We start from the raw sequence: 24614 nt of genomic DNA on the forward strand, positions 1-24614 counted from the left end.
TGGCTTCCATACGAAGGTCTAATTACCGCCTCGGCAGGCCCCGCAACAAGGTCGCGTTTGTTATGCCATCATCCAATTCACACAATCAGATTTTGCACAAAGGGAACTAATCTCATTCCTTCACAAGCCATTCTCTTGATCTGACTGCCTTGTGCCTGTTCTACAGACAGACAGAATGTGCTGTGTCTCCCGTCCAGATGAGATGAGAGAATTACTTTCATTTAGCGAGAGAGACAGAGAGAGACTCACTGACTGAAAAGGCTCCAGTAGGCGGCTCGCATCGACAAGTCGTTAACTGTCAATCTGCATCCAGACTCTAAAGGAGTGGAATTGAATAGGCGTACTTCAGGGGGATTTAGTCCAAAACAAACAACTAGAATTTAACATTACTGCTGTATGCATCAGATGTTTATGAAGGCTTAAGGGCTGGATTAAATCCATATCGACGAAGTATCGCTCAAGAGCCGCATTATAGCTTGATTGAAATTTAAAGGCAACGTTACCGCGTTCGCGGTTACTGCATTCACGGTAAGAGCTGCATATGTCGGCTCAATCTGAATTTTTACGAGGATCTTCCGCTATATGGAATTAAACCAGTCCTTAATACTGTTCTATTAATTTACATAGTGTAGCATATCATCTGGTGTGTGGTAGAGTGGTAGGGGTGTTGATGGTAGGGATTAACTCTACAGGGTCAGTAAACCCTGACAACACAAGTGTTGATAGTGTAAATCAGTATTTCTTTAACCTGGTGGGGGCCCGAAGGTGTTTTGCTCCAGCACTACACAGCTGAAACACTGCTGTAAATCCTTCAGAACCAGTGTAGTGGAAGAGAACACTACCTCTGAAATAGTAGTAATAATACATTGAGAATTAAAAACAAGTCTATAGATAATGACGATGGCTGCCTAGGAGCTCCCCGGTGTTGCAGCGGTCTAAGGCACTGCATCTCAGTGCTAAAGCCACCACTTTTCTATTGTTATTTATTTCACCTTTTTTTTTACCAGGTAGGCTGGTTGAGAACAAGTTCACATTTACAACTGCGACCTGGCCAAGATAAAGTACAGCAGTTCCACACATACAACAACACAGAGGTACACATGGAATAAACAAACATACAAATAATACAGTAGAAAATGTCTATATACAGTGTGTGCACATGAGGTAAGATAAGGGATGTAAGGCAATAAATAGGCCATGGTGGCGAAGTAATTACAATATACCAAGTAAACACTGGAGTGATTGATATGCAGAAGATGAATGTGCAAGTAGAGATACTGGGGTGCAAAGGAGCAAGATAAATAACTAAATACAGTAAGGAGTTGGATAGGCTATTTACAGATGGGCTATGTACAGGTGCAGTGTTCTGTGAGCTGCTCTGACAGCTGGTGCTTAAAGCTAGTGAGGGACATATGAGTCTCCAGCTTCAGTGATTTTTGCAGTTCGTTCCAGTCATTGGCAGCAGAGAACTGTAAGGAAAGGTGACCAAAAGAGGAATTGGCTTTGGGGGTGACCAGTGAGATATACCTGCTGGAGCGTGAGCTACGGGTGGGTGCTGCTGTGGTGACCAGTGAGCTGAGATAAGGCGGGACTTTACCTAGCATAGACTTGTAGATGACCTGGAGCCAGTGGGTTTGCGACGTGTATGAAGCGAGGGCCAGCCAACGAGAGCGTACAGGTCGCAATGGTGGGTAGTATATGGGACTTTGGTGACAAAACAGATGGCACTGTGATAGACTGCATGCAATCTGTTGAGTAGGGTGTTGGAGGCTATTTTGTAAATTACATCGCTGAAGTCGAGGATCGGTAGGATGATCAGTTTTACGAGGGTATGTTTGGCAGCATGAGTGAAGGATGCTTTGTTGCGAAATAGGAAGCCGATTCTAGATTTAATTTTGGATTGGAGATGCTTAATGTGAGTCTGGAAGGAGAGTTTACAGTCTAACCAGACACCTAGGTATTTGTAGTTGTCCACATATTCTAAGTCAGAACCGTCCAGAGTAGTGATGCTGGCAGGTGCGAGCAGGTGCGGGCAGCGATCTGTTGAAGAGCATGCATTTAGTTTTACTTGCATTTAAGAGCAGTTGGAGGCCACAGAAGGAGAGTTGTATGGCATTGAAGCTCATCTGGAGGTCAGTTAACACAGTGTCCAAAAAAGGGCCAGAAGTATACAGAATGGTGTCGTCTGCTTAGAGGTGGATCAGAGAATCACCAGCAGCAAGAGCGACATCATTGATGTATACAGAGAAGAGAGTCGGCCCGAGAATTGAACCTTGTGGCACCCCCATAGAGACTGGCACACTACAGACCCTTGTTCAATTCAAGGCTGTATCACAACCGGCTGTGATTGGGAGTCCCATAGGGCGGTGCATAATTGGCCCAGCGTCGTCTGGGTTTGGCTGGGGTAGGCCGTCATTGTAAATAAGAATTTGTTCTTAACTGACTTGCCTAGTTACATTAAAAAATAAACCTAGGATTCATTTGTTTTCTAAAATCCATTATGTGGTTATGTTACTAACTTTTTACAATAAACTCTCAGCCTATGTTTTTCTCCCTCTCGTTCTCTGTCTCAACAACCAACCCACTAGGCACAGACGTCAATTCAACGTCTATTCCATGTAATCTTATTGAAATAATGTGGAAACAACGTTGATTCAACCAGTGTGTGCCCTGTGGGAAGGTTCAAAGTTACATTGTATAATACTGCCATCTGTTGGCATGTATGCATCCATACATACTGGACACATTTTGATTAATGGACATTTACGTGTATGTAATGTACGTATTTAATGCCGTAATATGTGGACATCAATGTACATACATTAACATTAAAGATACTTGTTGCTCTGGATATTTCAAACTTTGTTCCTGTGATTTGATAGTCACTACGGCTGTTGATCTGGATATTTCAAACTTTGTTCCTGTGATTTGATAGTCACTACTTTCTGTTGATCTGGATATTTCAAACTGTGTTCCTGTGATTTGATAGTCACTACGGCTGTTGATCTGGATATTTCAAACTGTGTTCCTGTGATTTGATAGTCACTACGGCTGTTGATCTGGATATTTCAAACTGTGTTCCTGTGATTTGATAGTCACTACGGCTGTTGATCTGGATATTTCAAACTGTGTTCCTGTGATTTGATAGTCACTACGGCTGTTGATCTGGATATTTCAAACTGTGTTCCTGTGATTTGATAGTCACTACGGCTGTTGATCTGGATATTTCAAACTGTGTTCCTGTGATTTGATAGTCACTACGGCTGTGCTTTTCTAATAAGAGAAGGAAAATGAGAGATCCAGTCACAGTGCGTTATGTTTGGACGGGTAATATGGAGCCGAACAGGATGGGAGAAACTGACAGTATCTCCCTTTTGAATTGTTTTAATTGAACATGAATGCAATATGTTTTTGTTTAGTTAGCTACATCTGATTGAAGTTCTATAGATAGTGCTCCATCAAATGGCTTTGTTTGAGAGGTGATAGAATTTGTCTTACTCTCTTCCCTAACTTTTTTATGACTACAAAACAGAATATTTTGCCTGAGATGACACTTGCTATTTCCAACATACATTATTGTCAAAATAAATAATGACACTGTGTGTGTTTCTTTAAATCCTCAGTGCCCTCTGTTGTCTGGCTGGTGTACATAACTGTATGCAGCTCCACAGCAGTCTCACTCGCTGGCAACTGAATACACAAACACACACATTCTACACACACACATTGTGGTAGTGTGGATATTATATTGTACTTCTGTAATAAGAGAGGAATAATGTAATAATGTCTTGTAGGTTGTATTGTATTATTTATGATGTAGACTGTTGTTGTGTTTTTGTTGTGATGTTCTTGTTTTAATCCTATTTTGAACCCAGGATCATAATAAATACAAAATACTACAGTTACATGTTCTGGACTGCTTCTCTCCAGCCTGGCATAGCAGAGAACACAAACACCAGATACTCACTCAGACAAAAGGAGAATCTAATAAATGAGATAAAGTTATTTGAAGATTATACTGAGATGAAAAAAATACAAAACAGTTGTTCCTATTCTGGTGTGTCACTGCTATGAAAATGTGGAGAGGGATTTCAAGATCTCAAGAGCCAATTAAACTGGCCTTAGTGTTGATGCATGGCTTGTAGGTAGGGGAGAGTGGGGTATGTTGGGCCATTTTTTACATTCAGCATCATTATGTCAAGCGAAATATTTCAAACAGATATCTACTGTGCCTTCAGAAACTACGCACACCCCTTGACTTTTTCCACATTTTGTTGTGTTACAGCCTGCATTTAAAAAGGATTCAACTGAGGTTTTGTGTCACTGGCAATACCCAATACCCCATAATGTCAAAGGGGAATTACGTTTTTAGAAATTATTACAAATGAATTACAAATTAAATGTCTTGAGGTTATGCGTATTCAACCCCTTTGTTATGGCAAGCCTAAATAAGTTCAGGAGCAAAAATGTCACGTAATAAGTTGCATGGACTCAGTCTGTGTGCCATAATAGTAGATGACTAAGGTCCCTCAGTCGACCTGTGAATTTCAAACAAACATTAAATCACAAAGACCAGGGAGGTTTTCCAATGGCACATAAAGAAGGACATCTAATAAATAAAAACAGAAAATGACAATGAATATTCCGTTGAGCACGGTGACGTAATTAATTACCCTTTGGATGGTGTTTCAATACACCCAGTCACTACAAAGATAGAGGCATCCTACCTAACTTAGGAGAGGAAGGAAACTGCTCAGGGATTTCACCATGAGACCAACGGTGCCTTTAAAACAGTTACAAAGTTTAATGGCTGTGATAGGAGAAAACTGAGGATGGATCAACAACATTGTAATTACTCCAAAATACTAACCTAAATGACAAGAGAAAAGAAGGATGCCTGTAGAGAATAAAAATATTTCCAAAACATGCATTCTGTTTTTGATTAGGCACTAAAGTAGTTCTGCAAAAAATGTGGCAAAGCAATTAATTTGATGTCCTGAATACAAAGTGTTATGTTTGGGGCAAATCCAACTCAACAAATCCCTGAGTACCACTCTTCATATTTTCAACCATGGTGGTGGCTGCATCATGTTATGACTATTCTTGTCATTGGCAAGGACTAGAAAGTTTATTTGGGATAAAAAGAAATGGAATAGACCTAAGCACAGGCATAATTCTAGAAGAAACCTTGGTTCAGTCTGCTTTCCACTGGGAGACAAATTAATCTTTCAGCAGGACAATAATCTAAAACACAAGGCCAAATATACACTGGAGATGCTTATCAAGATGACATTGAATGTTCTAGTGTCCTAGTTACAGTTTTGATGTAATCTGTCTTCAAAATCTCTGGCAAGACTTAAATGGCTGTCTAGCAATGATCAATAACCAACTTGACAGAGCTTGAAGAATTTTTGAAAGAATAATGTGTAATATTGTACAATCCAGGTATGCAAAATCCATTTTAATCTCACTTGGTAAAACAAAATGTGTAAAAAGTCAAGGGGTATGAATACTTTATGAAGGTACTGTACATTTATTTCAGGATGTTGTGGAAATAATCAGAATTCATGTGAACATACGTTTTCAAAACATAGTTGTCCAAAAAAAGGGACAGGTTAAAAATGACATCGCCTTGGGGTGATGTTCAACGTCTATAAAATTCTGTCCCAAATTAAATATTATCACCACCAATGTCCTCTCTAAATTGCGCGCGGGCATGCAGCTCCCCTAAGACTGCCGAGCATAAGAAATATTAGCCCACGCAGAGAAGCACGAGATTGAACTTCGCTCAACTTTCTAGAGTTTTCCCTGTTAGTTAACACTATCAATGTTTCCCTTTACAGTGGCAATTGTGATCAAATCAAGGCAATATTAGCCACTTTCAATGCAACATACTGAAACAAAACAAACTATGCAAGACTTAGTATGCAAAACTATGCAAGATTTTGCTGTAGGTAGAACACATCGGAAATAGGGTTCTATTGCATTGACACCCATGACTCAGGCTCTTACTCTACACAGACCAGTGCACCATAACCAATCAGAGCTGCAGTAGGCCTACATGCAAATAGATCATCGCCATAAATGGATCTGTGCCATTCACTTTGAACTGGACGGTGTTAACGGCGTGAGTGGTCGTGAGTAGATGTGCTTGTCTTGAGATCAAAGCCAGAGCTACATGTAGCGACGTGTGTACATTTGTTTATATCCTTTGCTAGTTAGTGAGTTATTAGCCCAGTTATAAATCATTTGTAGTCAGCAATGGGGGAGTGATTGCTTCCTACAAGAGCACAAAACAGATCTTTGTTTTGTCTTAAAGTGGCAGTGTTGTATTTTGAGACAGGCTTGAAAGAGCCAATAGGCAGAGGATAGCCTAATTTGTCGGATTCTCTGTAATAATGGCATGGGAATAATGCTGCATTTTATTTTGTAAAGTGGTTTCTTTCATCAAACAACACAACATTTTCAGTCACCTCCTTGTCTGGATGAATAGCTTATGTCAAACCCTGTGTCACGGCCGTTAAAAGAACTGGGCCAAGGTGCAACGTGGTGAGAGTACATTTTCTCTTTTATTCGAAATGACGCCGACAAAACGTGAAGCTTAAGGCTATGTGCCATCAAACAAAGTTACCCTTTAAAAAGGGTACCTAAGTATGGTTCCCAATCAGAGACAACGATAGACAGCTGTCCCTGATTGAGAACCATACCCGGCCAAAACATAGAAATAGAAAATCATAGAAACACAAAACATAGAATGCCCACCCCAACTCACGCCTGACCAAACCAAATTAGAGACATAAAAAGGATCTCTAAGGTCAGGGCGTGACACCCTGCATGTTTTTTTTCAAAGGTGTCATGGAATGTAGGCCTACATTGAATACCACACATTGGTTGCTGCTGTAGGGTGAAAGATAGAACAGCTATTTCCATGTTAAAATGTTATGGGATGCATTTTCTCCATTGTTTTTGATGGTAGGTCACTCTGGTAGGCATGCATTATGATCAAATTGCCACAGTAGCCTACTTCACCACTCTTAAAACTAACTTTAAAGCAGGTACAGCCTCAGTGTTCACAGTAAACAGAACGTTCAAGTTGGCACTCAGCAAACCTGACATTTGCTCAGTGACAAAAAAAAATTGAGGAAACATTGACCAACACCATTTTAAAACCGATTTTTTTGTTGATTTTTATTTCACAAACACTATTCAACACCATCACTTTTTAGTATTTTAAGAATTTTAACACCTACAGTGTAACACACCTTTCTAACACTGTCCTTAAAAAAAAAGTTTAAACATAGGCTCAGGCCCTGCTGTAACCTCATAACCGCGTGCCAATTAGTAGGCAAGTTGTCTCCGTTTCAGGCTACCAAGCCCATGAAACTGGTCCGCGCTCAGATTCCATGTCACCTTCTTTTCCTCTGCTACTCTATCATAGCCTCCCTTTATCAAGCTCAGACTCCACGTCATCAGATAAAACCTTGTGTTCCTCTGCTACTCTATCATAGCCTCCCTTTATCGAGCTCAGACTCCATATCATTAAATAAGACCTTGTGTTTTTCTGCTACTCTGTCATAGCTTCCCTTTATCGAGCTCAGACTCCATATCATTAAATAAGACCTTGTGTTTTTCTGCTACTCTATCATAGCCTCCCTTTATCAAGCTCAGACTCCATATCATTAAATAAGACCTTGTGTTTTTCTGCTACTCTATCATAGCCTCCCTTTATCAAGCTCAGACTCCATATCATTAAATAAGACCTTGTGTTTTTCTGCTACTCTGTCATAGCCTCCCTTTATCAAGCTCAGACTCCATATCATTAAATAAGACCTTGTGTTTTTCTGCTACTCTGTCATAGCCTCTCTATATCAAGCTCAGACTCCATATCATTAAATAAGACCTTGTGTTTTTCTGCTACTCTGTCATAGCCTCCCTTTATCAAGCTCAGACTCCATATCATTAAATAAGACCTTGTGTTTTTCTGCTACTCTATCATAGCCTCCCTTTATCAAGCTCAGACTCCATATCATTAAATAAGACCTTGTGTTCCTCTGCTACTCTATCATAGCCTCCCTTTATCAAGCTCAGACTCCATGTCATCAGATAAAACCTTGTGTTCCTCTGCAACTCTATCATAGCCTCCCTTTATCAAGCTCAGACTCCATATCATTAAATAAGACCTTGTGTTTTTCTGCTACTCTATCATAGCCTCTCTATATCAAGCTCAGACTCCATATCATTAAATAAGACCTTGTGTTTTTCTGCTACTCTATCATAGCCTCCCTTTATCAAGCTCAGACTCCATATCATTAAATAAGACCTTGTGTTTTTCTGCTACTCTATCATAGCCTCCCTTTATCGAGCTCAGACTCCATATCATTAAATAAGACCTTGTGTTTTTCTGCTACTCTATCATAGCCTCTCTATATCAAGCTCAGACTCCATATCATTAAATAAGACCTTGTGTTTTTCTGCTACTCTATCATAGCCTCCCTTTATCAAGCTCAGACTCCATATCATTAAATAAGACCTTGTGTTTTTCTGCTACTCTATCATAGCCTCCCTTTATCGAGCTCAGACTCCATATCATTAAATAAGACCTTGTGTTTTTCTGCTACTCTGTCATAGCCTCCCTTTATCAAGCTCAGACTCCATATCATTAAATAAGACCTTGTGTTTTTCTGCTACTCTATCATAGCCTCCCTTTATCAAGCTCAGACTCCATATCATTAAATAAGACCTTGTGTTTTTCTGCTACTCTGTCATAGCCTCCCTTTATCAAGCTCAGACTCCATATCATTAAATAAGACCTTGTGTTTTTCTGCTACTCTATCATAGCCTCCCTTTATCAAGCTCAGACTCCATGTCATCAGATAAAACCTTGTGTTCCTCTGCTACTCTATCATAGCCTCCCTTTATCAAGCTCAGACTCCATATCATTAAATAAGACCTTGTGTTTTTCTGCTACTCTATCATAGCCTCCCTTTATCAAGCTCAGACTCCATATCATTAAATAAGACCTTGTGTTTTTCTGCTACTCTATCATAGCCTCCCTTTATCGAGCTCAGACTCCATATCATTAAATAAGACCTTGTGTTTTTCTGCTACTCTGTCATAGCCTCTCTATATCAAGCTCAGACTCCATATCATTAAATAAGACCTTGTGTTTTTCTGCTACTCTGTCATAGCCTCCCTTTATCAAGCTCAGACTCCATATCATTAAATAAGACCTTGTGTTTTTCTGCTACTCTATCATAGCCTCCCTTTATCAAGCTCAGACTCCATATCATTAAATAAGACCTTGTGTTTTTCTGCTACTCTATCATAGCCTCCCTTTATCAAGCTCAGACTCCATATCATTAAATAAGACCTTGTGTTCCTCTGCTACTCTATCATAGCCTCCCTTTATCGAGCTCAGACTCCATATCATTAAATAAGACCTTGTGTTTTTCTGCTACTCTGTCATAGCCTCTCTATATCAAGCTCAGACTCCATATCATTAAATAAGACCTTGTGTTTTTCTGCTACTCTATCATAGCCTCCCTTTATCAAGCTCAGACTCCATATCATTAAATAAGACCTTGTGTTTTTCTGCTACTCTATCATAGCCTCCCTTTATCAAGCTCAGACTCCATATCATTAAATAAGACCTTGTGTTTTTCTGCTACTCTATCATAGCCTCCCTTTATCAAGCTCAGACTCCATATCATTAAATAAGACCTTGTGTTTTTCTGCTACTCTATCATAGCCTCCCTTTATCAAGCTCAGACTCCATATCATTAAATAAGACCTTGTGTTTTTCTGCTACTCTATCATAGCCTCCCTTTATCGAGCTCAGACTCCATATCATTAAATAAGACCTTGTGTTTTTCTGCTACTCTGTCATAGCCTCCCTTTATCAAGCTCAGACTCCATATCATTAAATAAGACCTTGTGTTTTTCTGCTACTCTATCATAGCCTCCCTTTATCAAGCTCAGACTCCATATCATTAAATAAGACCTTGTGTTTTTCTGCTACTCTATCATAGCCTCCCTTTATCAAGCTCAGACTCCATATCATTAAATAAGACCTTGTGTTTTTCTGCTACTCTATCATAGCCTCCCTTTATCAAGCTCAGACTCCATGTCATCAGATAAAACCTTGTGTTCCTCTGCTACTCTATCATAGCCTCCCTTTATCAAGCTCAGACTCCATGTCATCAGATAAAACCTTGTGTTCCTCTGCTACTCTATCATAGCCTCCCTTTATCAAGCTCAGACTCCATGTCATCAGATAAAACCTTGTGTTCCTCTGCTACTCTATCATAGCCTCTCTTTATCAAGCTCAGACTCCATGTCATCAGATAAAACCTTGTGTTCCTCTGCTACTCTATCATAGCCTCCCTTTATCAAGCTCAGATTCCATGTCACCTTCTTTTCCTCTGCTACTCTGTCATAGCCTCCCTTTATCAAGCTCAGACTCCACGTCATCAGATAAAACCTTGTGTTTTTCTGCTACTCTATCATAGCCTCCCTTTATCAAGCTCAGACTCCATATCATTAAATAAGACCTTGTGTTTTTCTGCTACTCTGTCATAGCCTCCCTTTATCAAGCTCAGACTCCATATCATTAAATAAGACCTTGTGTTTTTCTGCTACTCTATCATAGCCTCCCTTTATCAAGCTCAGACTCCACGTCATCAGATAAAACCTTGTGTTCCTCTGCTACTCTATCATAGCCTCTCTTTATCAAGCTCAGACTCCACGTCATCAGATAAAACCTTGTGTTCCTCTGCTACTCTATCATAGCCTCTCTTTATCAAGCTCAGACTCCATGTCATCAGATAAAACCTTGTGTTCCTCTGCTACTCTATCATAGCCTCCCTTTATCAAGCTCAGACTCCATGTCATCAGATAAAACCTTGTGTTCCTCTGCTACTCTATCATAGCCTCCCTTTATCAAGCTCAGACTCCATGTCATCAGATAAAACCTTGTGTTCCTCTGCTACTCTATCATAGCCTCCCTTTATCAAGCTCAGACTCCATATCATTAAATAAGACCTTGTGTTTTTCTGCTACTCTATCATAGCCTCCCTTTATCGAGCTCAGACTCCATATCATTAAATAAGACCTTGTGTTTTCTGCTACTCTATCATAGCCTCCCTTTATCAAGCTCAGACTCCATATCATTAAATAAGACCTTGTGTTTTTCTGCTACTCTATCATAGCCTCCCTTTATCAAGCTCAGACTCCATATCATTAAATAAGACCTTGTGTTTTTCTGCTACTCTATCATAGCCTCTGTATATCAAGCTCAGACTCCATATCATTAAATAAGACCTTGTGTTTTTCTGCTACTCTGTCATAGCCTCCCTTTATCGAGCTCAGACTCCATATCATTAAATAAGACCTTGTGTTTTTCTGCTACTCTATCGTAGCCTCTCTATATCAAGCTCAGACTCCATATCATTAAATAAGACCTTGTGTTTTTCTGCTACTCTGTCATAGCCTCCCTTTATCAAGCTCAGACTCCATATCATTAAATAAGACCTTGTGTTCCTCTGCTACTCTATCATAGCCTCCCTTTATCAAGCTCAGACTCCATGTCATCAGATAAAACCTTGTGTTCCTCTGCTACTCTATCATAGCCTCCCTTTATCAAGCTCAGACTCCATGTCATCAGATAAAACCTTGTGTTCCTCTGCTACTCTATCATAGCCTCCCTTTATCAAGCTCAGACTCCATATCATTAAATAATACCTTGTGTTTTTCTGCTATTCAATCACAGTCTCTCTTTCACACAGGTACATGTTTGTTTTCTTTTTGGTACATTCTTTCTTTACTGCCGGAAAGCTGATATGTTGATATGCTTCAGTTAGCATCATGACTGGTTTCACATTTTTCTCCAGTGATTTAAAAGTTAAAAGAGATCTAAAACAAGTGTCATTTATATTTACTATTCCCTTATCCAGATGGATTAGTCATTTAACTAGCTCTTATCAATATCTCTTATCAAGTTGTAAAGTTCAGTGCATTGAGAATGGTGTTATTTCTATCAGACCGTATTCATGGTTCAGCTGTTCAGGAGTCTCATGGGGGTAGAAGCTGTTAAGAAGACTTGTAGACCTAGACTTGGCGCTCCGGTACAGCTTACCATGCGGGGGCAGAGAGAACAGTCTATGACTAGGGTGGCTGGAGTCTTTGACCATTTTTAGAGCCTTCCTCGCACACCACTTGGTAAACTGGCTTGTGAAAGTATTCGCCCCCCTTGGCATTTTTCCTATTTTGTTGCCTTATAACCTGTAATTAAAATGTATTTTTTGGGGGGTTGTGTCATTTGATTTACACAACATGCCCCCCACTTTGAAGATGCAAAATATTTTTTATTGTGAAACAAACAAGACATAAGACAAAAATACAGAAAACTTGAGCGTGCATAACTATTCACACCCACAATACATTGTAGAGCCACCTTATGCAGCAATTACAGCTGCAAGTCTCTTGGGGTATGTCTCTATAAGCTTGGCACATCTAGCCATTGGGAGTTTTGCCCATTCTTCAAGGCAAAACTGCTCCAGCTCCTTCAAGTTGGATGGGTTACGCTGGTGTACAGCAATCTTTAAGTCATACCACAGATTCTCAATTGGATTGAGGTCTGAGATTTGACTAGGCCATTTCAAGACATTTACATGTTTCCCCTTAAACCACTCGAGTGTTGCTTTAGCAGTATGCTTCGTGTCATTGTCCTACTGGAACGTGCACCTCCATCCCAGTATCAAATCTCTGGAAGACTGAAACAGGTTTCCCTCAAGAATTTCCCTGTATTTAGCGCCATCCATCATTCCTTCAATTCAGACCAGTTTCAAAGTCTCTGCAGATGAAAAACATCTGACAGCATGATGCTGCCACCACCACGCCTCACTGTGGGGATGTTGTCAGCATATCGATTACGCAACCAGGGCTGGAAAAACCTTGGATCATTGCTATTCTAACTTCCGCGACGCATATAAGGCCCTGCCCCGCCCTCCTTTCGGAAAAGCTGACCACGACTCCATTTTGTTGATCCCTGCCTACAGACAGAAACTAAAACAAGAAGCTCCCGCGCTGAGGTCTGTTCAACGCTGGTCTGACCAATCTGATTCCACACTCCAAGACTGTTTCCATCACGTGGACTGGGATATGTTTCGTATTGCGTCAGACAACAACATTGACGAATACGCTGATTCGGTGAGCGAGTTCATTAGAACGTGCGTTGAAGATGTCGTTCCCATAGCAACGATTAAAACATTCCCAAACCAGAAACCATGGATTGATGGCAGCATTCGCGTGAAATTGAAAGCGCGAACCACTGCTTTTAATCAGGGCAAGGTGACCGGAAACATGACCGAATACAAACAGTGTAACTTTTCCCTCCGCAAGGCAATCAAACAAGCTTAAGCGTCAGTAGAGAGACAAAGTAGAAACTCAATTCAACGGCTCAGACACAAGAGGTAGGTGGCAGGGTCTACAGTCAATCACGGATTACAAAAAGAAAACCAGCCCCGTCACGGACCAGGATGTCTTGCTCCCAGGCAGTAGGACATATTCAATCAATCCCTATCCCAGTCTGTTGTTCCCACATGCTTCAAGAGGGCCACCATTGTTCCTGTTCCCAAGAAAGCTAAGGTAACTGAGCACTCACTTCTGTCATCGTGAAGTGCTTTGAGAGACTAGTCAAGGACCATATCATCTCCACCCTACCTGACACCCTAGACCCACTCCAATTTGCTTACCGCCCAAATAGGTCCACAGACGATGCAATCTCAACCACACTGCACACTGTCCTAACCCATCTGGACAAGAGGAATACCTATGTGAGAATTCTGTTCATCGACTACAGCTCGGCATTTAACACCATAGTGCCCTCCAAGCTCGTCATCAAGCTCGAGACCTTGGGTCTCGACCCAGCCCTGTGCAACTGGGTACTGGACTTCCTGATGGGCCGCCCCCAGGTGGTGAGGGTAGGCAACAACATCTCCACCCCGCTGATCCTCAACACCGGGGCCCCACAAGGGTGCGTTCTGAGCCCTCTCCTGTACTCCCTGTTCACCCACGACTGCGTGGCCACGCACGCCTCCAACTCAATCATCAAGTTTGAGGACGACACAACATGGTAGGCTTGATTACCAACAACGACGAGACGGCCTACAGGGAGGAGGTGAGGGCCATCGGAGTGTGGTGTCAGGAAAATAACCTTACACTCAAGGTCAACAAAACTAAGGAGGTGATTGTGGACTTCAGGAAACAGCAGAGGGAACACCCCCCTATCCACATCGATGGAGCAGGAGGCTGAAGAAATTCGGCTTGTCACCAAAAGCACTCACAAACTTCTACAGATGCACAATCGAGAGCATCCTGTCGGGCTGTATCACCGCCTGGTACGGCAACTGCTCCGCCCACAACCGTAAGGCTCTCCAGAGGGTAGTGAGGTCTGCACAACGCATCACCGGGGGCAAACTACCTGCCCTCCAGGACACCTACACCACCCGATGTCACAGGAAGGCCATAAAGATCATCAAGGACAACAACCACCCGAGCCACTGCCTGTTCACTCCGCTATCATCCAGAAGGCGAGGTCAGTACAGGTGCATCAAAGCTGGGACTGAGAGACTGAAAAACAGCTTCTATCTCAAGGCCATCAGACTGTTAAACAGCCACCACTAACATTGAGTGGCTGCTGCCAACACACTGACTCAACTCCAGCCACTTTAATAATGGGAATTGATGGGAAATGATTTAAAATATATCACTAGCCACTTTAAACAATGCTACCTAATATAATGTTTACATATCCTACATTATTCATCTCATATGTATATGTATATACTGTACTCTATATCATCTACTGCATCTTTATGTAATACATGTAACACTAGCCACTTTAACTATGCCACTTTGTTTACATACTCATCTCATATGTATATACTGCACTCAATACCATCTACTGTATCTTGCCCATGCCGCTCTGTACCATCACTCATTCATATATCTTTATGTACATATTCTTTATCCCCTTACACTTGTGTCTATAAGGTAGTAGTTTTGGAATTGTTAGCTAGATTACTTGTTGGTTATTACTGCATTGTCGGAACTAGAAGCACAAGCATTTCGCTACACTCGCATTAACATCTGCTAACCATGTGTATGTGACAAATTAAATTTGATTTGATTTGTTTTCAGGGTGATAAGGGGTGTTGGGTTTGTGCTAGACATAGAATTTCCTTGATGGCCAAATAGCTCAGTTTTAGTCTCATCTGACCACAGTACCTTCTTCCATATGTTTGGGGAGTCTCCCACATGCCTTTTAGCGATCACCATTTGTGTTTGCTTCTTTTTTTCTTTAAGCAATGGCTTTTTTTCTGACCACTCTTCTGTAAAGCCCAGCTCTGTGGAGTGTACGGCTAAAAGTGGTCCTATGGACAGATACTCCAATCTCCGCTGTGGAGCTTTGCAGCTCCTTCAGGGTTATCTTTGGTCTCTTTGTTGCCTCTCTGATTAATGCCCTCCTTGCCTGGTCGTGAGTTTTGGTGAGCGGTCCTCTCTTGGCAGGTTTGTTGTGGTGCCATATTCTTTCCATTTTTAAATAATGGATTTAATGGTGCTCTGTGGGATGTTCAAAGTTTTGGATATATTTTTATAACCCAACCCTGATCTGTATTTCTCCACAACTTTGTCCCTGACCTGTTAGGAGAGCTCCTTGGTCTTCATGGTGCTGCTTGCTTGGTGGTGCCCCTTGCTTAGTGGCGTTGCAGACTCTAGGGCCTTTCAGAACAGGTGTGTATATACTGAGATCATGTGACAGATCATGTGACACTAAGATTGCACACAGGTGGACTTTATTTAACTAATTATGTGACTTCTGAAGGTAATTGGTTGCACCAGATCTTATTTACGGGCTTCATATCAAAGGGGGGGAATACATATGCACGCACCACTTTTCCATTATTTATTTATTTTAAAACTTTTTTTAAACAAGTGATTTTTTTCCATTTCACTTCACCAATTTGGACTATTTTGTCTATGTCCATTACATGAAATCCACATAAAAATCTATTTAAATTGTTCAACAAAATAGGAAAAATGCCAAGGGGGATAAATATATTTGCAAGGCACTGTATAGAGTTCCTGGATGGAAGGAAGCTTGGTCCCAGTGATGTACTGTGCCATACTCATTATCCTCTGTAGTGCCTTGCGGTTGGAGGCCGAGCAGTTGCCATACCAGGCAGTGATGCAACCGGTCAGGACGGTCTCGATAGTGCAGCTGTAGAACCTTTTGAGGATCTGAGGATCCATGCCAAATATTTTCAGTCTCCTGATGTTTGCAATTATAAACAGCTCTCAGAGTTCTGAAAAAACACTGTCACATCTTAGTGGTTTTGAAATATGTATTGTTTAATCACATTGGAAAGAAAATACATGGAGTGAACACATATAGTAAATATAAAGTCTCTCAAAGGATACACACTTTCTTACTGCTTTTGTATGCTTTTATTTAAATTGGTCCTCTCTTTTTGGAGCAGGATTGGGCCTAGAATGTGAGTAGAGACCTATAGTGACAGACACAGGTTTGAGATATCATCTGTATGGACGAAACACTGCGGAAACATCAGTAATAACACTACAACAGAGAGCACGTATGGTCACATATCCACAGAATGTATAGTGTCTTTCTTTCTCCTCCCGGGGGTGGATCAGTAAAATGTACTCCGCTTCAAGATGTACGGCCTCCGAGCTTTGGTGTTTTTCACTTGCCTCTTAAAAATATACGGTGATTTCCTTTTGAGCGGGTTGTCACTGTTTTGATCGGCGTCAAGGTACTCTTGAGAGTTGTCAAGCAGCTGTAAAGAAAAACAGAATAATCAAATCAAATATTATTTGTCACATGCACCGAATACAACATGTGTAGACCTTATAGTGAAATGCTTACTTACAAGCCCTTAACCAACAACAATTAAAGAGCAGCAGTAAAATAACAATAGCGAGGGTACATACAGGGGGTACCGGTACAGAGTCAATGTCGAGGTAATATGTACATGTACACTACCATTCAAAAGTTTAGGGTCACTTAGAAATGTCCTTGTTTTTGAAAGAAAAGCACATTTTTGTCCATTAAAATAACATCAAATTGATCAGAAATATAGTGTAGACGTTATTATTGTTGTAAATTACTACTGCAGCTGGAAATGGCAGATTTTTTATGGAATATCTACATAGGCGCAGAGGCCCATTATCAGCAACCATCACTCCTGTGTTCCAATGACATGTTGTGTTAGCTACTCCAAGTTTATCATTTTAAAAGGCTAATTGGTCCTTAGAAAAACATTTTGTAATTATGTTATCACAGTTGAAAACTGTTGTTCTGATTAAAAAAGCAATAAAACTGTCCTTCTTTAGACTAGTTGAGTATCTGGAGCATCAGCATTTGTGGGTTCAATTACAGGCTCAAAATGGCCAGAAACAAAGCACTTTCTTTTGAAACTTGTCAGTCTATTCTTCTTCTGAGAAATTAAGGCTATATGCTAAGAAACTGAAGATCTCGTACAACGCTGTGTACTACTCCCTTCACAGAACAGTGCAAACTGTCTCTAACCAGAATAGAAAGAGGAATGGGAGGCCCTGGTGCACAACTGAGCAAGAGGACAAGTACACAAGTCCTCAACAAGTCCTAAACAAGTCCTCAACTGTCAAAGACTCCAGCCACTGTAGTCATAGACTGTTCTCTCTGCTACAGTACGACAAGCAGTACTGGAGTGCCAAGTCTACGTCCTCAACTGGTAGTTTCATTAAATAGTACCTGCAAAACGCCAGTCTCAACATCAACAGTGAAGGGGCGACTCCGGGATGCTGGCCTTCTAGGCAGTGTTGCAAAGAAAAAGCCATATCTCAGACTGGCCAATAAAAAGATAAGATTAAGATGGGCAAAAGAACACAGACACTGGACAGAGGAACTCTGCCTCGAAGGCCAACATCCCGGAGTCACCTCTTCACTGTTGACGTGTTTTGCGGGTACTATTTAATGAAGCTGCCAATGTGATGGAGAAGCTGACAGTGTGCACATCAATGTGATGGAGAAGCTGCCAGTGTGCACATCAATGTGATGGAGAAGCTGACAGTGTGCACATCAATGTGATGGAGAAGCTGACAGTGTGCACATCAATGTGATGGAGAAGCTGACAGTGTGCACATCAATGTGATGGAGAAGCTGACAGTGTGCACATCAATGTGATGGAGAAGCTGACAGTGTGCACATCAATGTGATGGAGAAGCTGACAGTGTGCACATCAATGTGATGTAGAAGCTGACAGTGTGCACATCAACGTGATGGAGAAGCTGACAGTGTGCACATCAACGTGATGTAGAAGCTGACAGTGTGCACATCAACGTGATGGAGAAGCTGACAGTGTGCACATCAATGTGATGGAGAAGCTGACAGTGTGCACATCAATGTGATGGAGAAGCTGACAGTGTGCACATCAATGTGATGGAGAAGCTGACAGTGTGCACATCAATGTGATGGAGAAGCTGACAGTGTGCACATCAATGTGATGGAGAAGCTGACAGTGTGCACATCAATGTGATGGAGAAGCTGACAGTGTGCACATCAATGTGATGGAGAAGCTGACAGTGTGCACATCAATGAGATGGAGAAGCTGACAGTGTGCACATCAATGTGATGGAGAAGCTGACAGTGTGCACATCAATGTGATGGAGAAGCTGACAGTGTGCACATCAACGTGATGTAGAAGCTGACAGTGTGCACATCAATGAGATGGAGAAGCTGACAGTGTGCACATCAATGAGATGGAGAAGCTGACAGTGTGCACATCAATGTGATGGAGAAGCTGACAGTGTGCACATCAATGTGATGGAGAAGCTGACAGTGTGCACATCAACGTGATGGAGAAGCTGACAGTGTGCACATCAATGTGATGGAGAAGCTGACAGTGTGCACATCAACGTGATGGAGAAGCTGACAGTGTGCACATCAACGTGATGGAGAAGCTGACAGTGTGCACATCAATGTGATGGAGAAGCTGACAGTGTGCACATCAACGTGATGGAGAAGCTGACAGTGTGCACATCAATGTGATGGAGAAGCTGACAGTGTGCACATCAATGTGATGGAGAAGCTGACAGTGTGCACATCAACGTGATGGAGAAGCTGACAGTGTGCACATCAATGTGATGGAGAAGCTGACAGTGTGCACATCAACGTGATGGAGAAGCTGACAGTGTGCACATCAATGTGATGGAGAAGCTGACAGTGTGCACATCAACGTGATGGAGAAGCTGACAGTGTGCACATCAATGTGATGGAGAAGCTGACAGTGTGCACATCAACGTGATGTAGAAGCTGACAGTGTGCACATCAACGTGATGGAGAAGCTGACAGTGTGCACATCAATGTGATGGAGAAGCTGACAGTGTGCACATCAATGTGATGGAGAAGCTGACAGTGTGCACATCAATGTGATGGAGAAGCTGACAGTGTGCACATCAATGTGATGGAGAAGCTGACAGTGTGCACATCAACGTGATGTAGAAGCTGACAGTGTGCACATCAATGTGATGGAGAAGCTGACAGTGTGCACATCAATGTGATGGAGAAGCTGACAGTGTGCACATCAACGTGATGGAGAAGCTGACAGTGTGCACATCAACGTGATGTAGAAGCTGACAGTGTGCACATCAACGTGATGTAGAAGCTGACAGTGTGCACATCAATGTGATGTAGAAGCTGACAGTGTGCACATCAATGTGATGTAGAAGCTGACAGTGTGCACATCAATGTGATGGAGAAGCTGACAGTGTGCACATCAATGTGATGGAGAAGCTGACAGTGTGCACATCAACGTGATGGAGAAGCTGACAGTGTGCACATCAATGTGATGGAGAAGCTGACAGTGTGCACATCAACGTGATGGAGAAGCTGACAGTGTGCACATCAACGTGATGGAGAAGCTGACAGTGTGCACATCAACGTGATGTAGAAGCTGACAGTGTGCACATCAATGTGATGGAGAAGCTGACAGTGTGCACATCAATGTGATGGAGAAGCTGACAGTGTGCACATCAACGTGATGTAGAAGCTGACAGTGTGCACATCAATGTGATGGAGAAGCAGACAGTGTGCACATCAACGTGATGTAGAAGCTGACAGTGTGCACATCAACGTGATGGAGAAGCTGACAGTGTGCACATCAACGTGATGGAGAAGCTGACAGTGTGCACATCAACGTGATGGAGAAGCTGACAGTGTGCACATCAACGTGATGGAGAAGCTGACAGTGTGCACATCAATGTGATGGAGAAGCTGACAGTGTGCACATCAATGTGATGGAGAAGCTGACAGTGTGCACATCAACGTGATGGAGAAGCTGACAGTGTGCACATCAATGTGATGGAGAAGCTGACAGTGTGCACATCAATGTGATGGAGAAGCTGACAGTGTGCACATCAATGTGATGGAGAAGCTGACAGTGTGCACATCAATGTGATGGAGAAGCTGACAGTGTGCACATCAACGTGATGGAGAAGCTGACAGTGTGCACATCAACGTGATGGAGAAGCTGACAGTGTGCACATCAATGTGATGGAGAAGCTGACAGTGTGCACATCAATGTGATGGAGAAGCTGACAGTGTGCACATCAACGTGATGGAGAAGCTGACAGTGTGCACATCAACGTGATGGAGAAGCTGACAGTGTGCACATCAATGTGATGGAGAAGCTTGAGAAAAGAGACGAGGAGAAGGATAGGTGTTTAACGAGGGGTGTTCAGCGCTGTGCAAGGGCCCAGGCATGGATGCTCATCGTGGGTATTTAGCGCTGTGCAGGGCCCAGGGATAGATGCTCATCGTGGGTGAGCGATATGTGTGTGGCCCTGTTTATATCAAAATCAAATCAAATAAAATCATATTTATTTATATAGCCCTTCGTACATCAGCTGATATCTCAAAGTGCTGTACAGAAAACCCAGCCTAAAACCCCAAACAGCAAGCAATGCAGGTGTAGAAGCATGTCTTTTTGTGTGCGCACTGCTCTCTGTAGACCGACAATGCTCATCCCTGTGCTTGTTTTCCATATGTGTGTATGCAAAGTGTGTGTGTGTTTTCTATTCAAATGGGGAAAATTGCTCTCTTTGCTGTGTATCAGTCTCTGTCATTGTAGGTGTCGGTATGGTCATCCCTGTATGTGGCCTGATTCAATCAGATCGAGCTGATGTTTTGACGGTAGTAACTGTGGTATAACTGTGGTAGGAGCTGACAAATCGGGGAGTAGCTGCTGTGTTGTGTCACAAACCAATCCCTTCCTTATTATCTCTACTGAGCTAAATGTTCAAAACGGTACTAGACTGTGTAGGCTCTATCCATGGTAGAAATAATGACTCTGAAATGTCAAATCGTTGATGTGAGGCTAATGCATGTTTTCATGTTAATTTGGATGGGAGGATTGTAGCCTGTCAGTCTAATTAGAGTGTATGAACTTGTAACGTGTCTGCATGGGATTTGTTGGATTATAGTCGGGTGTGGTTTCGTTGCACACAATGGCAGTGTCCGCGATAAGGTAACGCAACGAGCCACTTGTGGATTTGACAGCTCTAATTCAGTTCCACCTCCGACACCTCCGAATCCAGTCCTTAGCGTCTGTATATCCATCCCAGTGTACACTATGTATGCATGCATCCCTGTGTCCGTCCCTTACCTCTCGGGGCTGCAGTACTCTGCAGATGTGCTGTAGATCGAGGAGCTCATCCAAGGGCTCCGGCAGGGAGGCCAGCCTCTCCCCCAGCTCCTCCCCAGTGTTATACTCCACCTGTTCTCTCCACAACCGGCTGTTTATCAGGCTGTTCACCATCCTGCACACATTCACCAGGGACACACGCCAGTAGGGGGCGTTCTGCTTGCTCTGTTTCACGTGGGAGACGATAAGAAATAATTAAGACTGTATGTGTGTGTGCGTGTGTGCGTGCATGTGTGTGTGTGTGTGTGTGTGTGTGTGTGTGTGTGTGTGTGTGTGTGTGTGTGTGTGTGTGTGTGTGTGTGTGTGTGTGTGTGTGTGTGTGTGTGTGTGTGTGTGTGTGTGTGTGTGTGTGTGTGTGTGTGTGTGTACGTGTTTAACTATACTTGTGGAGACCATAAGTCCCCACAAGAATAGTAAACAAACACAAATTTGACCAACTGGGGACATTTTGTTAGTCCCCACAAGGTCAAATGCTATTTCTAGGGTGTTTAGGGTTAAGGTTAGAATTAGTGTTAGGATTAGTGTTAGGGTTAGAATTAGTGTTAGGGTTAGAATTAGGTTTAGGTTTAGGGTTAGGGTTAGGAGCTAGGGTTTCGGTTTAGGTTAAAGTTAAAGTTAGGTTAGGTTTTTGGGTTAGAGTTAGGGTTAAAGTTAGGGTAAGGGTACAGGTTAGGGTTAGGGGTTAAGGAAAATAGGATTTTGAATGGGACTGAATTGTATGTCCCCAGAAGGTTAGCTGTGCTGTGTAAGACTGTGTGTGTGCGTGCGTGTGCGTGCGTGTGCGTGCGTGTGTGTGAATATCTGTGCTTTCTGCTCCCTCTCACAATTCATGGCAACAGATCAGATCTTAACCTTATCTAGCTCCAAGCCTGCTGTATCATAGTCTAGTTTGAGCGTGTGGTATTGGATGGTGTGAAGCCCCTGCCGCTGCCTGTGGGGACCCCTGTGCGTGGGCCGACTCCCTAACAGCGCACAGCCCAGACTCCCTCCCGGGTGTCACTGACAATGATGAACAGAGTCATAAGGAATATAAGATTGGAGCTTCTAAATCATCTCAAATCCCATCTCACCTATCAGCTTTGCTTTTATAGATGGCATAGGATAGCACTTTTATTTCCTGGCATAGCCATTGTTGAGAGAGGAGTTGTTAGATATTACATATGGATTTTATAGGCCAGGGGGGAGAAATGGCACAGAGTGGATATGTATCGTACCGAGCATTCTGAGTCATAAACCACTCCAGAGACAAGACAGAAAGGATGCCTCGGTCTGGCTGGATAGTGTTGTGAGTTCCTGACAATATTAACATTTAGAGAACCCTACAATTGCAAATGAGGTCTTGTTTACTTCCAAATGAACAGTTTATTAACACACTGAGTTGTGCGACGAGTGGTAGGTTCACTTTCAATTGTGTCTCGTCCTTCGTCAGTATCTTTTCGCTCAGTGTCACTTAACCAATGATGGACTGAGGGACGGATCCCGTGTTTATGGAGCAGGAATGGTCCAATAATGCCTGCATCCCCAGCAGTGACTAACTGCCATTTTAAATGGCCCGTCCCAACTTTCTATTGAATTGTCTGTCAATGGCTAGTCTTTCATGACAGTTATGGGTGCCGAGATTATCCACTGGCTAGATTACTACACCAGCCATTATTAAATGAACTATTCCTTTAAAACACTGGCTACTGGTTTATCCAGAATAAGTTTATCTCACCTTACTCACCAATTGATTGACTGAAACAGCTTGACAAAAATGTAAAGGCAATGTTCCCGCGTCAGCGGAGACTGCATTCACGGTCAACACTGTAAATGTCAGCTCACGGTCAACACTGTAAATGTCAGCTCACGGTCAACACTGTAAATGTCAGCTCACGGTCAACACTGTAAATGTCTGCTCACGGTCAACACTGTAAATGTCAGCTCACGGTCAACACTGTAAATGTCAGCTCACGGTCAACACTGTAAATGTCTGCTCACGGTCAACACTGTAAATGTCAGCTCACGGTCAACACTGTAAATGTCAGCTCACGGTCAACACTGTAAATGTCTGCTCACGGTCAACACTGTAAATGTCAGCTCACGGTCAACACTGTAAATGTCTGCTCACGGTCAACACTGTAAATGTCAGCTCACGGTCAACACTGTAAATGTCAGCTCACGGTCAACACTGTAAATGTCTGCTCACGGTCAACACTGTAAATGTCAGCTCACGGTCAACACTGTAAATGTCTGCTCACGGTCAACACTGTAAATGTCAGCTCACGGTCAACACTGTAAATGTCAGCTCACGGTCAACACTGTAAATGTCAGCTCACGGTCAACACTGTAAATGTCTGCTCACGGTCAACACTGTAAATGTCAGCTCACGGTCAACACTGTAAATGTCAGCTCACGGTCAACACTGTAAATGTCAGCTCACGGTCAACACTGTAAATGTCAGCTCACGGTCAACACTGTAAATGTCAGCTCACGGTCAACACTGTAAATGTCAGCTCACGGTCAACACTGTAAATGTCAGCTCACGGTCAACACTGTAAATGTCTGCTCACGGTCAACACTGTAAATGTCAGCTCACGGTCAACACTGTAAATGTCAGCTCACGGTCAACACTGTAAATGTCAGCTCACGGTCAACACTGTAAATGTCAGCTCACGGTCAACACTGTAAATGTCAGCTCACGGTCAACACTGTAAATGTCAGCTCACGGTCAACACTGTAAATGTCAGCTCACGGTAAACGCTGCAAATGTCGGAAATTACCTTTGAATGTCAACGCGAGCTTCCGTCTAATTCCCTGTTCTAATTCCACTCTTTTCTATTCTGTTCAGTAAAATATGTGGGAATGCATGCAACA

The 24614-nt window shown here is 42.4% G+C and overlaps 1 protein-coding gene across 1 annotated transcript in view; it reads right to left on the minus strand.

Moving 5' to 3' along the window:
* Positions 1-16389: 16389 nt before the first annotated feature.
* nts (neurotensin) overlaps positions 16390-24614 on the minus strand; it is a 20571-nt gene continuing 12346 nt past the window's right edge. Inside the window, exons 5-6 of the mRNA XM_052466292.1 lie at positions 21723-21926; positions 16390-16856 (exon numbers count right to left, since the gene is read on the minus strand). Coding sequence (XP_052322252.1) covers positions 16710-16856; positions 21723-21926 — 351 coding nt within the window. The 3' untranslated portion in view covers positions 16390-16709. The remainder of the gene's footprint in view (positions 16857-21722; positions 21927-24614) is intronic.

Source organism: Oncorhynchus keta, chromosome 17 (genome assembly GCF_023373465.1).
Source record: "Oncorhynchus keta strain PuntledgeMale-10-30-2019 chromosome 17, Oket_V2, whole genome shotgun sequence".
Classification (NCBI taxonomy): domain Eukaryota; kingdom Metazoa; phylum Chordata; class Actinopteri; order Salmoniformes; family Salmonidae; genus Oncorhynchus; species Oncorhynchus keta.